General features: G+C 32.8%; 1 protein-coding gene across 1 annotated transcript in view; it reads right to left on the reverse strand.

Annotated features, from left to right (window-relative positions):
- Positions 1-5,168: 5,168 nt before the first annotated feature.
- Positions 5,169-15,709, reverse strand: part of LOC149787535 (dystroglycan 1-like) — a 43,367-nt gene continuing 32,826 nt past the window's right edge. The window contains exon 4 of the mRNA XM_089973669.1: positions 5,169-12,652. Within this exon, the coding sequence (XP_089829795.1) occupies positions 11,448-12,652 (1,205 nt within the window). The 3' untranslated portion in view covers positions 5,169-11,447. The remainder of the gene's footprint in view (positions 12,653-15,709) is intronic.

Consider the following 15,709-nt stretch of genomic DNA (forward strand, 5'->3'; position numbering starts at 1 on the left):
ACTTTTGCACTGTCACATACATATATATTAGGACAGATTAATTTTGGTGCATGTTCTTATTCAAGACAATTTAAATATTTTTAAATATTGGCCAATTTATCTTAGCACAATCATAGAGGGCAGTGTGTCCATTGTAGATTTGTGCAATGATTTTTCATTTGTCAGCTGCATATGTCAAGGACTTCTGCATTGGTAAAAAGTTTGAGGAATATTAAACTTGGTCTTTGTCAGTACTTCTATGGATTGTCTTTGGACTTCAACTTTCTAGACATTAAAATAAAAGGTTTATTGCTCACTGCTGCTTTCTGTAAGTGCCAGATTTAACTGTTCATATAAAACTGGATAAAACATTTATTTGATCATGCAACCATTCATCAAATCTTGTGATAAATATTTGGCGGAAAATTACAAATGTAAATTAAGATAATACTTCTTTATATATATGCAAAAATATTATTCTTTTAGAACTTTTAGGAGATGAGGGGGCAACTCAACAGAAACATACATGTATGTATATACTTTAATAATAATTGAGTATTCCACAAGTCTGTTTACTGCATGATAATTTCCTACTACCAATACAACATGGAAAACATTTATTAAACATGCCTTCACAAATGACTAGTTAATATTTTATGTTAAAAAGACACTCTAACAATGACAGGTTTGTTATTCCCTATTACAAGCAACATATGATAAACTTACATTCACCATCTACTTTGATAGTACCTAGTTTCATAAAGCACATCACAACAATCATGAAAATAATAAAACATATTCTGTTCATAGTTTGTTCACAATCAAATTGACAAAATCACAAGATAGGCAAAGCAAACAAACAAAAACAACAAGACAACAAAAAATATTGCATATTATTCTGAAACATTTTCCCATCATTAGTTGCCAAGGTGAAAACTAAACTATGTTGAAATGTGTTGTTCAGGAATAGAGTTTGCTTTGGAAACTGATCGAAAATTGTTCTTAACTAATATGTTCAGTGTCACTGCCACAATATATAAAAAAAAAACATCTTGATAAAATATTAAAAAAGCATCACTGATCACAGAAAACAATTTAGGATACAACTGCTGTTTCGCTGAAGAAAACAAGTCAATGATCCATGTTTAAATGAACAAGATCTGAAATTGACCTCTTCAACAAAAGGGGATTACTCTTATCAACTACAAGTAATTAGCATTTATATTCCTTTAAAACCCATTTTTCTTTCTGACAAATTTTCCCATGACTGAGTCTGGACTTGCAGATACTCTGTAAAGGGTTTGTAAAAATGTTGAAGTGATAAAGATTCTATTTGGTTTGGTTTCGTATTTATGACACAGCAACATAACGTTATATTGTGCCAAGGTAATTCAAGCCAAGTGTCTTGCCCATGAATGCCACATGGCAACCAGTCTGAACTGATACAGTAACAGCATTTAAACCTGCACCAGTCTGGTCATAAGTCTGGCATGCTAACCACTAAGCCTCTTTTGCTGTCATAAAGACTGGTTATTGTATGCCATATAGCAAACTCCATATGGGTGTTCTACTCGACTGAGCAAGCTCTTGTCCAGTTACCAAATCATTACCAGCCCAAATGTGACTAAGTAATGATTATGATTTATATCTTGTGGGCAAAGAAGTGGCCATTGGTCCCCTAGTATCTCTTTTTATATGATGGTTAATTGACAGTTGCAACATGCAGTCGAGGGGTCAATTAAATGAATCTCAATGATGAAACAGTCTACAAATGTATAATGGCATGAAATTAAGACCAGTAATTTATACTAACTTGTTTAAAATGGTGTACTTATTCAATGTGCATGATCTGTGTACTGAGTTTTTCTGCAGAGTTATCAAAATTTCAGGGTTTTTTCTGATCAGGACCTTTCTTTTGAGAAATTGTCAGCAGTAGACCTGAGAAAACATTTGCAAATGTGAAATACAAACATGCTAACTGTTTGTTTGTATTTTTATTTGTAAACTGGAATACAACAGCATTTTTCTCTTGATTAAAATGGCAGGCATAAATGTTAATAGTTTACATTCTAAAAATTAAACCAAATTTTTCTTCTTCTTTTTAACACACACCTCTGAGAAGAAGAAGTAAATGAGTCCACCTGAAAGTAATATTAAAGCCTTTGAAAAACTTACAACATCATTTTAAATAATGGACATATTGGCACTTTCTTCCGCTATAAGCAGTTGTTGTGGATGCTTATGTATACATGTATATGGTTTAACAGTATGTCAGCACAATACTGGCAATATGATGCTGATTAAAAGTTGAAAAATAAAATACAAATTACAAAAAAATCTTCAAGGTGAATGCTTAAAAGTCCATGTACTAATCCCCAAAAAAGGGAAAGTATCAGGATTCTGGAAGACAAAAATGTACCTACACTAAATATTTAATTGCTCGTTGTTCCCTACATCACAAAATCTCTGTCAGTACACATATATTTTGTGTAATTTGTAAAGTCACAATACTGGGGTGTGTGTATGCCAAAAATGTCAGATGTGAACAAGGGCAACATTCATGGCAGCAATACAAAGGGGGAGTGTTTTGATGTCTGGAATAATCTACCTTTTTAGGGTAATGAAATGGTGTACACATTTTTTTAATTCACAGACAAGTTTGAAAGAAGTTAATGAAGTAATAAATAATGTCATTATAATTCAACCTGATTGCAACAGAATAATTACTTACATAATTTTTTTATTTAAAAAAATGCATGTGAAATTTAATGTGTATGAAACCTGTTCAAGTTTTGAGTTTATTGTTTGCATCATCTGCAACAGCTTTAATTTACTTTAAGCTTTCAAGAAGATCCGAACAAAATTGCAATGACTAAACTTATTACCGTTAATATGGATTTTCAATTTTATTTTAAATTACAGTAATTAAACGATTATTAGGACTCCTCAATGTGTTTTAAATTACAGTAAAACAATCCAACAATAAAACTGGATCAAATGTTACAGTTCTGGTAAGATTGAAGAACATGCTGTCAATTTTATTGGAGAACCATCCCTAAGATTGGCCTAGAAATCTGTCATTTGCAATATATGTAGTCATGTTAAAACCCATGTTGACCCATAGCTGACATCACATAAAGTGTTGCAATATCAGAATTTATGGCATTCTAAAATAATAAGTAGAACAATGCAGACTCTACCACTACATTATGCAAAGCCAGGAAAATCAAGGTCTATGTGTTCTCATTTTGACACCTATCTATTAATCAGAGTAACTATGACTTCTTATTCTGCTGACTTCTTACTGAATCATTTCCAGTATTCACTGTGACAAAACTTGAAATCAAATTTTTGCTTTGTAATGTACTAACCACATTACTCAAGGTAATTTATCAAGAATAAAACAAACTGATATTGTAAGATAAGAAACTATAAGATAATAATTTCAATTAAAAAGACAAAAATTAAGACAGTATATCATTGTTTGACAATTAAGAAATTAGATATTGACTAGAAATGTGTCTATAACACTATCTGACACAGATTTCTGCACCAGTATGATGCAATTTGTTAAACAAGGGCCATAACTCTTTGACAGTTTGCCACAAAATAGTGAAAATGGAGCCTGACTGAGGGTTTCTTATAATATATAATCCATTAAGTTTTTCAAAGTTTTTGATTGGGAGCTAAATTGGTGATATCATTAATATGATGGGAGAACTCCAAAGATGGGGCATACACTCCTGCGATTCTTTTTTAACTTAGCATATTTGTCATCAATATATATTCTGAATTTTAACTTGTGCATGCTGAAATCTTATGGTATAAATTTTCCTACAATAATTTATTATGAAATGACTGCAACTTACTAATATTTAAATTACATCAAGGTAAGTCTGAAATAACAAGCATCAAATTAATAGAGTAGACACTGAGAAACGGGAACTCTAAAAATATTAAACAAACATATATTCAAAAAATGAATAAGGAATAAAAATCAATCAACAGATATTATATTGTTGTATGATCATTAAAACCACTGCAAAAATGAGGTGAACAATTTTCCTAATAATAAAATCAAATACTATAAAAAAAATCGGCCATCATTTCTGGAAACAAATGTAATGATTCTAGTTTAACACATAACCAGTTTAATTCAGACAATATTTTGCTAGCTTGGACCATGAATTCACTTGTATTTATTGGGTACCATGGTTTTTGCACTCAATTACTAGTTAACCTAAAATTTTAATACCAAATGAAAACTAATTCAACCTAGGTACCATTTTGTAAATAACATTTTCACAAATTTATGTACCCTCCCCAAAGGGCTAAGCCATGACAATTGATTCCATCTATGATAAATGAATTCAGAATAATATAATTTGGTCTTGAGTAGTACACAAATATTTGTTGGTAATTCTGCCTTTAATACAAATCAACGATTGCATCACAATAGAACAATTGTATGTATAAATCGTACCAAATTTCAACCTACACATCCTGTTACTTTTCTTGACAAAACAGCTGATGACTGATATGTATTATGAAGAAATATAGAGTCTAACCTGCCAATCGTAGGCATCATACAAATACAGTTTTTGGAAAAACTTTTAAGTTGGATCAATAAGATTTGAATGTGTATATTTACAAATGCTAAAGGAGAGTAATTTTGTATGACCCTTACAATGATCAAAGGGGACCCCGAGTGGCTGAGTGGTCTAAAGTGCTCACCATTACTTATCACTGCCATCTCATCTCTGTCTGCATGGGTTCAAGTCTCGGGTTCAGCCAGTATATGGGTATGTGAGAAAGCTTGCCAGTAGCTTCTTGTGGTTTCAGTGGGTTTTTTTGGGGGTTTTCCCAGTTCTTCCTCCACCATTAATACTGGCTGCCATGTATAGCCTATCATGTGGTGAAAAATGGCGTTCAACCCCACAACAACAACAACAATGAGCAACAATGAGTGTTACTTGAAGAAGAGCTATTGTTTATAAATCCCACTATCATTATTACCACGTGAACTTTCATTACTTTGGCAAAATTTTGGCAGAATTTTTTTTCTTCTCATTAAACATTTCTTTACTCAATTTTCTGATAGCTGACTGGTTATAACATTCTGATTATATCAGTACAGAAACTGACTGGTTATAACATTCTGATTATATCAGTACAGAAACTGACTGGTTATATCAGTACAGAAACTGACTGGTTATAACATTCTGATTATATCAGTACAGAAACTGACTGGTTATAACATTCTGATTATATCAGTACAGAAACTGACTGGTTATAACATTCTGATTATATCAGTACAGAAACTGACTGGTTATAACATTCTGATTATATCAGTACAGAAATTGACTGGTTATAACATTCTGGTTATATCAGTACAGAAACTGACTGGTTATAACATTCTGATTATATCAGTACAGAAACTGACTGGTTATAACATTCTGATTATATCAGTACAGAAACTGACTGGTTATAACATTCTGATTATATCAGTACAGAAACTGACTGGTTATAACATTCTGATTATATCAGTACAGAAACTGACTGGTTATAACATTCTGGTTATATCAGTACAGAAACTGACTGGTTATAACATTCTGATTATATCAGTACAGAAACTTAATCTAGATATATGTATCAAAGGGTCAAGGGTCAAAGCTGACATCCTTCTGCTATCAAACAAAGCAAGATACAAACTTAAAGATCAAGTTACAATGATGTGTTTATTATAAACTCTAAATAATTATTTCATAATAAGACAATTGTTTATATTGCTGTTGTTTCACTCTGATTCCATCCATCTACTAACATTGTACACTGTATCTAAGTACAGCGTAACTGTTACATGACCATTGTTAGGTTGTTGTTGTTGTTGGAGGGTTTAACGCCATTTTTCAGCACACAATAGGCTATACATGGCTACCAGTATCAATGGTGGAGGAAGAACCCAGAGAAAAACCCTGGGAAGAACCACCGACCCATGAGAAGCTACTGGCAAGCTTTCTCACATACCCACATTGGCCGAATCCGAGACTCGACCATTGTTAGGTAACATCATCCTTGGCAGCAAGGAACCTAAATTTATAATAGGTTTCACATCAACTTGATGAGATCATTAATGATGGGTACTGTATTAAAAGACGAGTCCAACTGCAAACTGCATAGACCCAGACTGCCATTGCATAATATTACAGCAGATCTGGGTCTATGCAATTTGTTAGGAGTAAGCAGTAGAACAAACAACATACACCTGTCCTGTCCCTCATTGTCCATAGCATAACCAAAATGCACCAATATAAAATCCTCCTACCAATCATACAAACAGATATATGTCTTTATTTGGAGTGGGAGGGGATGACAAAATTATTGAGATCACAAACACTTCCTGCAACAAAATGTCTGTACTGATGATTTACAGCAGATTATAATTGCTAAAGATTTTTCAAACCTCACACTTTTCATTCACTTGTCATTTTGCACTGTGTAGAAAGTCCTGATTTTAGAAAATAGGACTACCTTAAAATCATGTAATGACCATGTCATTTTGCACTGTGTAGAAAGTCCTGATTTTAGAAAATAGGACTACCTTAAAATCATGTAATGACCATGTCATTTTGCAATGTGTAGAAAGTACTGATTTTAGAAAATTGGACTACCTTAAAATCATGTAATGACCATGTCATTTTGCACTGTGTAGAAAGTCCTGATTTTAGAAAATAGGACTACCTTAAAATCATGTAATGACCATGTCATTTTGCACTGTGTAGAAAGTCCTGATTTTAGAAAACAGGACTACCTTAAAATCATAAAAAAGAAACAGCTTAGACCCTGATTTTTTTGTTCTATGCTGGATACAGTTGTGTGCATAATAGATGACAAAGTGCAATCAAATATATTTTGGTTTGAATTTCATGTAGCAAGGGGATGTATTTTACTTGTGTTAGGTGAAAGAAAACCAAAATAAAATGAACAATAATTGTTCCACATGGAGGGAAATATTTTCTGCATGTATTAGTTGATTCACTGATGCTGGTGTTAAGGAATAAAAAAGAAACTACAAATGTGCTCACTGAATGTGGATGTCCTGTTGGTGCCTGAAAAAACCTCAATGCAAAACTTATCCAAGGTGTAACAGGAAATGGTAACACTCTGCCCCTAACACTTTCATGGTGGGATATAAAATGACTGCTGTTGCTAGGTGACTAGTCTAACCTTTAGATTAGTACATAATTTAGTACCAAAGAATACATGTATTTGTTTCAGGAAACTACACATAAATATTTAATTAGCAGCATCTCTAGAAGAAGAATATTTGCAAAATTAATTGGATCAGCTGCACAAAGTTGATTATGAAACATGTTGTTGTTGTTGTGGGGTTTAACGCCATTTTGCAGCACATGATAGGCTATACATGGCGGCCAGTATTAATGGTGGAGGAAGAACCAGAGAAAACCCCGGAAAGAACCACCGACCCACGAGAAGCTACTGGCAAGCTTTCTCACATACCCACATTGTCTGAATCTTAGACTCGAACCGCCGCAGACAGAGGTGAGATGGCAGTGATCTGTAACGAAGAGCGCTTTAGACCACTCGGCCACTCGGGGCCCCAGATTATGAAACATAAAAGCATCACAGTCATATGAACTCTAACTTCAAAAAGTAGATTTTATTTCCCTAAAACTCTAAATTTTCACCATCAAAACATAATGTTTCTGCAAATATTAACAAAGGGAAGATGCAGCCTTAACATGAATAGTTCACAGCCATAAACAAATCATGCACATTTTTCTGTATGCAAAATGTTTCACCAGAGCAAAATGGAAAAGTTTGTACCTGAGGGTTCAAAGCATTTCCTGTCAACATATTACCAAAATATGTAAGAACATTATTCCAATCAAAATCAAAAAACCTTGCAACCATCATAAGGGGACACTCACCGGTTATAATGTACTTTTGAGAGAGTGATGTATATAAGGTGAAGCTGTCTGCATTTAAAATATGCACAGTGGAGAGAATGTTGGCATACCTCTATGCTACTTTGATGTAATGTGGCTGACATTTCTTTGTAAATTGTATTTTTGGAAATTGTAAATGATCTAAGCACACTGCTAACTAAAACTACTGCTCCCTTCTGCTCCAAAAATCAGCCTGAATTTGTCTAAAGTACACTGTCCTTAGCAGCTATTAAAATAGGGAAAATGAAATTTGCCAAACTAGACAATACCAGCTTCTGAAAGTGCAATAAATGAATTACCAAATATATAAAGTGTAAAAAACAGTTATTGGCTCTTTTTTTCATACAATTTACCTCTTAAGTTCAGGAAGTGAAAATGACCAAGTGGAGCTAGCACTTTTTTGAAAGGTGCACATCTGGAGTAAGGCCAAGCTGTATACTCTATAACCCATATTACACCCATCAATCAAAGACCAACATAAAGGGAATTAAAGGTTCTTTGAACAATACCTAAGATATTCAAGGCCTCTTTTAAATAGCCAGTATAACCAGTGAGGAAAGCTGGGGAAATTCTTTTTCTTTAAAATTCTAACCCTTATGCAAAATATAAAACTGTAGAGCGCCACCTAACATGCAAATCTGGTATATTGAGTACAGCTGACATCTGAAATCTATACCCTTCAAAACAGCTACAATTGGTCCAATTAGGTAAAAATCAATATTCCACTTCATCAATGCTCAAGGGAGGTCTAAAAGATTAAAATTCTTTTATGTTGAACTTTTTGGAGTAAACTCAATGAAAACTAGCTGATGATAATTGTTATCAGAGCAGATATAAGTTAAGAACATACCTAGATCTAAGTTAAGAGTGCCTAAACACATACCTAGATCTAAGTTAAGAGTGCCTAAAAAACATGCCTAGATCTAAGTTAAGAGTAATCAAAAAACATATAGGTATTTTGGATCTAAGTTAAGACTGCCTAAAAACATACCTGGATCTATATTAAGAGTGCCTAAAAACATACCTAGATCTAAGTTACGAGTGCCTAAAAACATACCTAGATATAAGTTAAGAGTGCCTAAAAACATACCTAGATCTAAGTTAAGAGTGCCTAAAACATATCTAGATCTAAGTAATCAGTGCCTAAAACATATCTAGATCTAAGTAATCAGTGCCTAAAACATATCTAGATCTAAGTAATCAGTGTCTAAAACATATCTAGATCTAAGTAATCAGTGCCTAAAACATATCTAGATCTAAGTAATCAGTGCCTAAAACATATCTAGATCTAAGTTATCAGTGGCTAAAACATATCTAGTTCTAAGTTAGGAGTGCATAAAAACATACCCAAAGACAAAATCTAACCAAGTTGTGATGGAACACTATATGCCCCAACCAGTGATGTGGTAGAGCATCAAAAATGAAAATTAAAAACTTCCATGTGAGAATTTAAGCCCAGACATAACTGAATACAAATATACACCACAGTACAATTACATGAATAAATAGCATCATCTCAGATAAAAATACAAACTATTTTTACTTAAAATTGCTGACCTTTAGTAGTAACATTACCACATACAATAAAATTATTTATAAACAAAAGCAATCTAGTACATATCAAATTATAAAACTAGGATCTTAAATGAGATCTCAAAGATTGTACACACAATTTGATAATTATGTGGAAGTTCTATGGAATATAAATATACACTGGGTCACCATCTTAACATAATTTATTGCTGAAAAAATTTCCTAATTGCATGCTTTATATACACCAAATCTTAAGTAATTTGCAACATTTTCACAAATTAAGAAAGAAAACTAAATTAGAATTGTAACGCCTTAATTTTCATGGAGATATATGCATATTTCAAAGGAGTCTTATATGACAAATATGAATCTTTAAATAAACACTAGGGTTCCTAAGACTGCAGTGCTACCCTATAAAGTGTTATAACAGCCCAAATTGTGTTTAGACACTCATGACATAAAATTTAAACATTGCCAGGTAAAAGCTTTAGACATGTACAGTCAAGTTATGACAAAGTTTCAGCACATACGTAATATCCATGTTTTGCTGTTAAACACATACTCTATATCCATTGATATGGAAGATACACATCAACTTGACATTTTACTGTATAATGTATACCATCTCGTGTCAACTGATATAGAGATGTATGACATCAACTTGACATTTTACTGTATAATATATACCCTCTCATGTCAACTGATATAAAGATGTATGATATCAACTTGACATTTTACTGTATAATATATAACTTCTCAGGTCAACTGATATAAAGATGAATATCAATTTGACCTTTTACTATGTAATATATATGTAATATCTACCCCCCTACATCAACTGATATATAAGATAAATGATTTTCAAAACCTTTAACACAGAACCTTAACATTGTTAATGATGCTGGGAAAGTAATAATGTCTTGTCAGTAACAGGAAAGACAAAATGAAAATATCTCTACAATTACATGATTTATAACTATCTTCATATAAATGGCAATTTGAATATAATATCCTTCAGTAGCAATGTTACCAATATCATCCAACTCACATCCTTGTGATATTACATTACCTTATGCCATCAGTGTAACAACAGTGACATAGCCTTTTTAGCATACATTTGTTATATCACTTTACCTTATGTTATTGGTGTAGCATTTTCATAAGAAAATGACATATCCTTTTCTAACATACATTTGTAATATCACATTACCTCATGCCATCAGTATAACAGCATAACATGGCATTTGTAATATCATGTTATATGGTATAACATTTTATAACTATACAACATATCCATTTGCATTATCATGTCACCTGATGCTACTGGTATAACACTGACATACATTTATATTACCATAAAACATAAGATAACATCATTATATGATACAAGATAAATACCTTAATGTAACACAAGTGTCATGATGTAACACAGGATAAATTTCAGTATATGTCACAAGATAAATGTCATGATGTAACAAAAGATAAAAATCATGATGTAACACAAGATAAATGTCATGATGTAACACAAACGTCATGATGTAACACAAGATAAATGTCAAAATGTAACACAGGATGAATGTTATGATGTAACACAAAATGAATGTCATGATAACATACAAGATGAAAGTGTTACCGTATTCACCCTCATAAAACATCATCTATCAGTTAACACATTCAGACTGCCATAACACAACTCCAGTAGATTGGAGGCTATATTGTTTGATTTAAATCATAACCATAATACACCATATTGAGTCTGAACCACCAGCCAAGAATCCAGTAGCTTATCTGGGACTACAATGACCACAATTAGCTACATGTGATACAAGAAAATATGGTCATTTTCTTCATGGTCAAACTACAACTCTTTCTTAGTGATTCATGGATTTAAATGTGATGTGTGCTGTACCTATTTCAAAGATGATTTAAAAACTGGAGAACACCCATCTTTTATCTAGTTGCTGCCTATGGTCTTGAATTCAGTGGGTAAGGAGGTGGAAGTCTATATGGAGGTGGTTCTGTGTTATGAGTGGATCCATATGATGGGGGAGGTGGTGGTGACTGATTATCTGAATAAAACAAATCATTTTCTTCATATGGAAGCTGATATCCTGGTGGAGCCAGGTTATTCCGTGACCCACCAACAGAGTCCTCTGGAGGGCAGTCCTGGATGTAGTCAGTGGGAATCACAGAGGGTTGTCTAGGTTTCAAAGATGGATCCACCATTTCCAGCTCTTCAGGAAATATAATAGGTCTCCTGTCCTCGAGAAATGTGGGTTTCTCTGATTTTAGAACATCTGTGGAATCTGAATGTCTATGACGATAAACAAGATAGATAATTAATACTAGGATAATCAGAAATAAAACTGCTGCCACAACAGGTAATACAACCTGGATCAAGAAACTCTCCCCATCTTTGTCCATTTGGGGTGCAGGGGGTTGTTTTGTTGGTACCGCTTGTATGATGGGAGGTAACGTACATGTGCCGACAAATTCAACATTTGCTGAGACTGGATCAAAGTCGGTACCAAACTTGGATACAAAATCATCAACAAGGGAGTTGTTGTATGTGATCCTTTTCAGAAGATTCATGATACCATCTCGTTTGCAGGAACTTCCTGATAAACTTATATTACTCCATGATATATGTACTGATCCTGGTTTAATGTCAAGAAACACAATTAAGCCAGGTCCCGTATCTCCAAAATAATTTGCAAGAAGTTTTGCAAGTTTGACCAAGTTCTCCCTCTTTGACATAAAGCCTTCAAAACTTTTGTTCAGAGTAAGAACAAATCGGTGTGTAATTTCAGAGAAAAGGGAGTTGTTGTAAGCTAGATAAATTGAATCCCTGGCAACGTTACCAGCTGAATCTTCAACTGTCAATGTGATGCTGGAAATGTTCTGCTTCCCATGGTCTGGTTCATCATACTGAAGATCCTGTATCAGTGGAACACCATAAAGCATCTGTCTGTCCTGATCAAATATCAGCCAGGAGCTTGCATGAAGAAGCTCTCCAAAAGGTCTTCTGACAATGAGGGTCAGATTTGGTGTTTGTCCATCTTCTTGGTCAATAAAGGTGTTAGCTGGTACCTTGAACTCAAAATATACTCCAGTCATCACTTGTAAGTAGTTCACAGGGTTTTGTAGAACTGGAGCACTATCTAGGGTACCTGGAGGGGAAATATGTTGAAAATGTGTTACTTTACTTATTAAACATTGTTTAAAACTATGAAGAATTTGAAAGTCTAAAGTTAAATATAAAATTAGACATTGTACTTAAGTCTTCCCAAGTTGACATATAAGAAAAGAAAAAACAAAGTGTAAAAGACAAATGTATCATAAATATGTGACTCCTTAATATTAGTTTTGCAACAATGTAAAATTACATAAATAAAAAGAACTAAGTTATGAAATATTTTGATTTATTGTTAGTAACCACAGAGAAATGATCCTGCGTCTTTGTTCTTTTTTAATAAGTCTAATACATGCCATTCAAGCATACTTTCAGCTTCAATTTAAAAATATTACAGCAACCATTTATTTAAAATAGATCAACATCTGAAATAACTTGATATTAAGTATTCATCAAACATATTTTCATGCAATTGCAACAAACAAACAAAATTAGAAATATATATTATGAGTTTCTATTATAAGTAAAATCTAAACAACAACATGCACTAAACTAGCAAAGCAACCAATATATTTTGAAAATGCCCCTACAGTTAACAGGTACAAAATTTCAGATAGCCATTGATATATATCCTGATGGAATATTATTTTTGTTTTTTTGCTGAATCAACACAGTGGCTTTGCAATAGTTACTTTGAACAATGATGTTATTGCGTCTAAACAGGCCAAAAGCATTGTATCAATCTATAAGAATAATAATGGCAATTATGATATGTACTGTCAATTTGATCTTATTCCAAGGGTGCCATCATTCATGCATTTTGTGGTTGCTACAAACCAAGAAATTAGAAAAATAAAAACATAAAATATCTTTGCCATGAATACCATTTACATCTAAGGAATATCCAATTAACTAATTCCTGGCAAATATGAAATCTTTTTTATTAACTATAAAAAAAACATAAGATTTAAAAAAAATTAACTATGAAGCCTCAGATGCGGAAGGTCGCAGTTCGAACCCAGGGCTGAATAATACCAAAGACATAAAAATATGGTACTAGCAGCTGCCTCACTTTGCACTCAGCATTAAGAGGTTATTTTTAGGACTAGTTGTCCTGGTGTCAGGTTAATGTGACTGGGTAGGACATGATGCCACATGTCTGAAGCATGATGCCCCAGTGCTAGACATCTCTATAAGCTGCCACAATGTATACATTTTAGCAATATGAATAAAATTGTTAAAGCTACAATAAAAATTAAAAAAAAACAAGAAAACAAAGTTATTAACTATGAAATGGATGCCTCCAAGAAAAGGTGATTTCATGTTAATTGAATCAAAATTAAAGAAAGACAAAATTATTTAAAAATTAAGAAATGTTTAACCTGTACAGCAAAGCAAAATTATTTTACTTAATTACTTTACCGCGACAAGGTGTAAATTTGTGTATGCGGCACTTGCACTGGAAAGTTTGCCCACCTCTGCTCTAGAAGAACCATTGTCACATACAGTTAGCACAAAATGTGAATTGTTGCAATGCCCTGCTGTATCAAACAATAGAGTGATCCATATCTTTTTGTATTTAGTACACGACGAAAAAATAAAAAAAAGATGCATATCAATCCATGTCAAGTTGTCTTCACAATCATATATCATTATACAACCACTCAGTATACCACTAACCACTGACTCTTTTATAATATTATTACATGACCACTATGTACTGTATTACATGTATTTTTTCTTACCCTTTAATTTTTTGTACACAATCCAGTTATCAAAAAAATAAACATTTAAATGTATCATAATTTTCATATATATCACTTTGTATCTTTCAAAAAATTCCATTAAATTATCAGACATAAAATTTCTACAAAGAAGATTTATGTTTGCAAAAAACAAATGTGTATTGCCACTGTTTTTACAAAATTAATAATTATTTGTTGGTGAGAAAATAAAATGATTGATGCATAAGCATGGGTGCTCGCAGCATAAGTCATAAGGTCATGTGACCCCCCAAATCATACTGCAAATATATATATATATATATATATTCTGACAAGTTTAATCATGCAAATGAAGCTGAAAATAAGTCACAAGATTCTGTTCAAAACGCTTAGTAAATATTAGCTATATTTTTAGACTGCTTACTATACTAACTCTCCTGGCCGTTACTCACTGACCCTCCCCCCGCATTACAATATCTACTGGTGTTATTAACAACTGAACAAAGGACTTCACAGACCATACCTTTAAATATTATCGTTAATTAGTTCTCATTAAGTCCATCACTGTAACAAAACACGTGCATTTTAAAATGAGTTCAGAAGATCTTTGATCTTTGATGTTTTCTTATCCAACAAAAATTACATCTCAGTACATGCTAAAGTGAAGACTATAGACCAATGGTCAACTAGTCTTATTGTTTCATCATAGTCATACAAACATGAAATATAGAAACCTAGTCATTTTCTATCAAAAATATGAAAGTCATAGATTCTCTTAAATCTATTTTTTGTATATGTACATATACTATCTTTTAAGTACTCTTTCTGTTTTGACTTGGACATAATTAACATTTTATTGCAAATCCATTCTACGATATAGCCCTCTATTATCTTTATTGGCGAGTTAGAATAACAAGTAATACATATGATCGCTTGTCCTTACAAACATCTGCTGTATGGACAACAGCTTCAAAAGCACACTGACAGATTTTCATTTCCCTAAAGAGAGCCTCATTTCCCTACTGGCAGCCTTGCTGATTTGACCTCTTCTGTCCATTCTTGCACTCAATCTGTTTTCAACTGGAATAACCCAAAGCGCTAAGCATGTTTAATTACCGTGCAAATAACACTGAATACTAATGAGGTTGTTGGGACAATGTACATTGTAATAAAACAAGAAGGAATTGTTGATTCAGTGGTATTTATTGATAATGTAAAATAGTAGGGTTGTAATACATGAAGATTATCCCAATCATAAGGTGACACTCTTTTTTTTCTCTTTGCAAATGCTACAAATAAAAACCACCCTGAATAAATATGGTCTCATACACTTACAAGATTTTGTTTCTCTCTCACACAAACATGTACAC

This window comes from Sinohyriopsis cumingii, chromosome 11 (assembly GCF_028554795.1).
Source record: "Sinohyriopsis cumingii isolate HCF-2022 chromosome 11, ASM2855479v2, whole genome shotgun sequence".
NCBI lineage: Eukaryota > Metazoa > Mollusca > Bivalvia > Unionida > Unionidae > Sinohyriopsis > Sinohyriopsis cumingii.